The sequence below is a fragment of the Octopus bimaculoides genome, chromosome 25 (genome assembly GCF_001194135.2).
Source record: "Octopus bimaculoides isolate UCB-OBI-ISO-001 chromosome 25, ASM119413v2, whole genome shotgun sequence".
In the NCBI taxonomy this organism is placed as follows: Eukaryota; Metazoa; Mollusca; class Cephalopoda; order Octopoda; family Octopodidae; genus Octopus; species Octopus bimaculoides.
In genome coordinates this window covers 35,267,113-35,273,301 of record NC_069005.1, presented here as the reverse complement: position 1 = coordinate 35,273,301, position 6,189 = coordinate 35,267,113, and the positions used below count along the sequence as shown (strand labels likewise).

Sequence of the window (6,189 nt, the reverse complement as noted above, 5' to 3'; positions counted from 1 at the left end):
GATGAACCCTGATCAACTGAATTGTCGACAAAGAAATAATGGTTACTTGGGTGGGTGGGGGTGTCACAAGTTGTTCTCTTAATTTGTATTGATTAATCTATGCGAAACGGTTCCAACTGTGAATTGAAATCCTAACTTACAGACTCATTCGAAGAAAACCTTCCACAGCATCTTTATTACAAGAGTTTTTACTTTATTTTCCCCCTTGAACCCTAGGACTGACTCCTAAGGCCAGTTCCCATGGTGAATAAGTGACTGATATCACAGCATTCTTCTTGAACAGGACATGCCAGTCTATCACTTTGAGAGGAGGCAAGTCAATTACATCAACCCCGGTGTATGACTGGTACTCTATTTTATTGACCTCCCCCTTCCTTCTCCCAAAAGAATGAAAGGAAAAGTTGACCTTGGTGGGACTTGAACTCAGAATGTAAAGAAGTGGAAAAAATGCCACAAAGCATTTTGTCCGACATGCTTACGACTCTGCCAGTTCCCTGTCTTCTTACGATATGAGGAAGACGAAATCTGATTGAATGCAGTGAAAAAAGGAAAAAAAAAAATTTTGCTGAAAGACAACAGAAAAAAAAGTTGCTTTACTCACCATGAAGAATGGGTGCCATCCCAGACTTGAAGTAAATAGCAAACATTGAGTTCTACAACAGAGACAGCCACAACCTAAAGTAGTTTCAAAACAACAATTAATATTCCATTGAAAACAATAATTAATAAAACTGAATAAATTCAATTCTACCTGAATGCAATTCAAAAGACTTACAGCCAAGTTCATTGTCTCTCTACGATTCCATACACCTCAGTGAAGTTATGAGGTTATATTTTTCTGATAACCATTGACATACTACCCATCCATTCTGCTTCTCTTATATTTACCTGTGTGTAACTTGAGGGTGCATGCCGAGACATCGTCTCTCCTTTCCAACTGAGGTAACCACGTAACCCCCTCCACAGCAAGGTATCTGTTCCAGTTCCATTGTACAAAACCACCTCTTCTCTCCCCACCTCAGTTGACTTATAAGTCACTTGGTGACCTCTGTCAGTAGTGTTGGTGCCAGGTAAAGAGTACCCACTCCACTCTGTAAAGCTGTTGGCATTGGGAGAGGCATTCAGCTGTAAAAACTATGCCAAAACAGTGGTGTTTGATGCAGTTCACTGGTTTGTCAGATCCCATTAAACCATCCGACCCATGCCAGCATGGAAAACAGACATTAATAGTTTACGGGATGACAAGAGGTGATTAAATGGTGATAGTGAATAATAGATGTCAATACCAAATGGCTGATGGTGGAGGAGGGAGAACAGGTAGTGTGTTGGGGGGGGGTATGTGTGTCACCAATGTGTTCCCTTAAGACTCTTGTGTTGTGATGGGTGAGAGAGTGGAGTGCTGGCGAGAGGGTCGAACAGGTGCTGTGGCAACCTTTGTTGTACTGCACAGTAAGCATACCTCCAGTCAATTTTTAATTATTCAAAATTTCAAAAATTGTCTTCTGTAACTCAATCATTAAGTGGGGGACAGGAGTTTTCCTCATTAGAAGTTTTTTTTTTAGCTCCAGTTAAAGGGGATCTTCCTCTTGCTAGCTGCATGGCAACCTCATTGGTGCTGATGCCACAAAACAACACACCCAGTGCACAAGTGGTTGGCATTAGAAAGGGCATCCAGACAATTGGAGCATGATACAACTCTAGATCCGTCAGGTCCTATCAGCATGAAAAATAGACATTAAATGATGATGATGACTTCAAACTTTCAGTTAGATTGATTGAGTCAAACAGAATTCCAAGTTTAACAAGTGAAAAAAAAAAAAATCACCTTTTGTTGAAAAATTGTATTAAATTCCAGAAAAAAAACAACAACAACAACTCAAAATGAACAAATCAACTTACTTGGCAGAGGAAATCGAAATATATTCCTTCTTGGAGCTGTTCAAGTTTTACCAAATTTTGGCACCTAAGTTCTTGCTTTTGCTGTTTAATATGAAACAATCTTGCGACCTACAAAAGACAAAAACAAACAGCATTTTACTCAAATAGAAGCATACCCCTAATTTTTTTTATATGTCATTTACACTTAAAGATTTCCTTCTTAACACATCTTAGAGATATTCTTTCACTTAAAGTTCCCTTTCTCACAAAGTTCTACAAATTAGTGTTGAAGAGTGTAGTCGTCTTCAATGTAAGAGAAAAAGGGGTTTATAGAACTGCATCACTCCAAGAAGAGGTCAAAGAATTCCCTTTCCACATGATGCTATATGTTAGGAGAGAAGAGGAGGAAAGCTGAAGAAGTCAGTGTATGAGAAAGATTAGTAAAATACCTGCAACACCGGATTTCGTATGATGAGAAAATATAATTCATAATAATAATGATGCTCAAGGAAAAAGTGTTCGAAACAAATGGCAGGTGGGAGCAAACTTGCATTTCAGAAAAACTTGGGATGAAATAACTGGAACATGCTCGATGATGGGGTTGAAAAGAAAACATAACTCCCCCTCCATTCTTTTTCAACTTTACAGCAAGACATCTACCCCTGTCCTTCGATACCCCTAATCTTTCATCAACTGGCACAAGGCCACCACTGCTGTCACTACTACTCCCTCCTCCCAGTTGATGGGGTTTTTACATTTGCAAGTTACTTGGTGACCCTGTCAGTGCTGGTGCCACATAAAAAGCACCATGTACACCCTGCAAAGTGGTTGGCATCAGGAAGAGCATCCAGCTGTAGAAACCATGCTGAAACAGATGACTGGTATGGTTCTTGGCCTTGCCAGCTCTGGTCAAACCATCCAACCCATGCTAACAAGGAAAACAAACGTATGATGATGATAAAGAGAATATTCAATCAAATTTATCCCAGATCAATTATACCAATATGGATAGATATGCATGGTAAATTAATCTTCTTTTTAATAGTGATATGATAACTTAGGTTCAAACATCTCGAAAATAATCTGTCTTAAAAAATAGCAAAACTAATGAGAATAATCTCTAGCACGGTAATGTTCTCACCTTCCTCCTGTCAGCATCTGAGAATGTATAATTTACCCTGGAAGCTTTAGTTATCATGGAACCATCACCTTGATTATCAATAACCAGCCACGAGAAGCCTTTTCCACTCTTTCCTTGCAATTCCCCATTATAGAGATTAATCTAGAAACAGAAACCACAATTTAGACAATTTGTTAAAGAACTAATCACATTTATAGTTTCAGTGTTGTAAAGGAGATGACATTTTCAGTTTCTATATCCATAACTAAAACGTATGTGTGTGTGTGTGTGTGTGTGTGTGTGATCTTTCTTCTTTGGCATTCCATCAGTTACAACAATGAGTATTCCAGTTTATTTGATCAATGGAACAGCTTGCTGGTGGAATTAATGTACATGTGACAGAGCAGTCCACAGACACATGTAGCCTTAACATAGTTTTTGGAGAGATGCAGCATGACACAGAATGTAATAAAGCTAGCCTTTTCAATTCCATGTACAGTTCATTTTTGTCAGATGAGTGGAGATAAATTTCGTAAAACATGTGTATCTAGTGATAAATCTAGCAAAAGCTTCAAAACACTTTCAATGACTGTTAACCAGTTCATTTTGACAACTCTGAGAGTAAGTGCCATCCATCAGGAATCGGATTCTCTTCTTTGGTCAACTCTAATGTGCTGCAGGTTATCAAAGTAGTCTCCCTTATGTGATAACCTCTTTAAAATCAAGCGGCCCAAACAGGCAACTGTAGAGATCTGTCTAATAATAACAGTCATTGTTTGGCCGTTGGTCAGTCTTGACTCAGCAGACCAATGGTCAAAGACATTCCAGTAGTAACCATTCTATCTTTCCTCAACATAAATAGGGCAGATAGATGGCTACTACCTCTATCACGTCTTACTTCTTGAGGGGTTTGCTCCAGCTATCCATCACTACCGTCGAAACTTTTAGCAATGGTCTCAGCAACTGGTAGGTTCTCATAAAATGAAAAAAATGAAACAAAAGTATTTATGGAAAAAAAAAAGAAAAACAAGATTTGAATATTTACTCGTAATCTATGGAATCTAATAATGCTACCAATTTTCATTTCTGGTAAACACCTTTCCTCGTATGAAAATAGTAAGCATTTTAACTTTTGATCAGTATGAATTATGGACTCATCCACTATTGTCACGATCATCATAAAGTCTGAAAAATAGAGACAAACTATTGAAATTATTTGTATTTCTCAAAAAGCATCCTGATTTCACACTCTCTTTTCCTCCGGCCAGGTAACCTTGTACCTCCTCTACAACAAGACACCTGTTTCTGTCTCTCTCTCTCTCTCCCTCTCACCTTTCATCATCTGACACAAGATCACTTCCTCCTCCAGTGCCTCCCCTTTCCCTCTCACAAGCTTTTTTTGTCTTGCAAGGTACTTTGTGACCCTCTCAGTGCAGGCGCCACTTAAAAAGTATCCAGTCCGCATTGTAAAGTGGTTGGCATATTTGGAAGGGCATCCAGCTGTGAAAACCTTGCCAAAACTGACCTTGCCTGTGCTTGTGCCATGTAAAAAGCACTGAGTCCACTCTGCTGAGTGGTTGGTGTTAGGAAGGGCATCCAGCTGTAAAAATCCTGCAAAAACAGTCACAGAAGTCTAGTGCAGGTTTCTGCCTGGTCAGCTCCTGTCAAACCGTCCAACCCATGCCAGCATGGAAGGTGGACATTTAACAATGATGATGATGAAAAAAACAAAAATGTGTGTGAGAGCCATATGAACCATGGATAGGGGTTGTCAGTAAGGAGAGAATCCATGAGTATAGTGATAGAGTGATAAATTTAATGTGCAAGTACAAGTTCACCAGGGCTCAGTTCTCAGTCCCTTCTTATTCATTAAAGTCCTTCAGGCCATAACAGAAGAGTTTAAGACTATAATCCCAAGGGAATAGCTTTAGGTTGTTAAGCTCTTTTTTTTTTTTTCTTTAGCTGAATCTGCAGCAGAATCAAGAAAGAAATTCCAGGTGAAGAAAGAAAACCTGGAATCAAAACACCTCAAAGTTAACTAAGGCAAAGATCAAAGTGTAATGAGCTGGAAAACAGACAGGACCCTACCCACTTCAGGTAACTGGCCCCAGCTTGATATGTAGGAAAGGTATAAGCAGAAATTCCGTATGGTGTACCCAACAGAAACTGTGAACACACAAGAGGGAAGTCACAGGAAGATTAACAGAGGAGTAGACATTGCATGTAACAGATGCAGAGGAGCAATAAACACGAAGAACACAAGGGGAATAAACTTTTTTAAAGACAAGAGAAGGGGTTGGGTAGGAATAGAGATAACCTGGAAGAGAGTGTGTTGATTGTTGCTCAATTAAAACCTTTGAAGATGGTGCCCCAGTATGGCCAAACATCAGTAAACAAATGATCACTCAAGAAATTAAGAGATATAGAAAGGATTAAATAGAGAGCTGTTTTTAATTAATAACAGTTAAAGAATAAGTAGCTGTCAGTGTTATAATAAAGGATTAATCACATGAAAAAAATGACAATGGCCTTACCAGTTCCCTTCGTTTTAAAGGGCAACTTAAAAAATTTCACAATGCCATAGATATTAACCATTGTGTTTGGTTTCAAGGAAGTTAAGGAGCTGTATGAATACGTCCTTGGTTTCTGGAAAAATAATGAAAAGATTTTAAAATTTTAAATCCAAACATCCAAAATAGGATGGAAGCAGGTTTATAAGGTTTTACAAAGTCAAAACATGAAAATATTCAAAATAATACTCTTATTTCGTCCATCTTCACATTTTGAGTTCAAATTCCACTGAAGTCAACTTTACCTTTCATCCTTTCAGGGTCAATGAAATAAGTACCAGTTACACACTGGGGTTGATGTAATCAACTAGTCCCCCCCCCCACTCCCTCAAAATTTCAAGCCTTTTACCTATAGAAAGGATTATCCTTTTTATTATTATTTGGTGGATGACAGTATCATTAGAGCAGCTGATAAAATACCTTGTGGTATTTAGTAAAATCTCTTAATGTTCTGAGCTCAAATCTCACCAAGGCCAACTTTGACGTTTCATCCTTTCCAAGTCAATAAAAAAATAGAACCAGTCAAGTACTGCATTTGACGGTACTGATTGGCCCCTTCCCTATCAGGTCACTGGACTTGTGCCAAAATTTTAAACCATTGTTATTATTTTGGGGTGAGGG

At 38.5% G+C, this 6,189-nt stretch overlaps 1 protein-coding gene across 4 annotated transcripts in view; it reads right to left on the bottom strand.

Annotated features, from left to right (window-relative positions):
• The window catches only part of LOC106872871 (protection of telomeres protein 1), a 19,002-nt gene that overhangs the window by 7,117 nt on the left and 5,696 nt on the right, over positions 1-6,189 (bottom strand). For all 4 annotated transcript variants that reach the window (XM_052976611.1, XM_052976612.1, XM_052976610.1 and 1 more), the window contains 5 exons: positions 5,533-5,644; positions 4,044-4,183; positions 3,020-3,160; positions 1,900-2,007; positions 602-675 (listed from right to left, as the gene is read on the bottom strand). In XM_052976611.1, the coding sequence (XP_052832571.1) occupies positions 602-675; positions 1,900-2,007; positions 3,020-3,160; positions 4,044-4,183; positions 5,533-5,644 (575 nt within the window). The remainder of the gene's footprint in view (positions 1-601; positions 676-1,899; positions 2,008-3,019; positions 3,161-4,043; positions 4,184-5,532; positions 5,645-6,189) is intronic.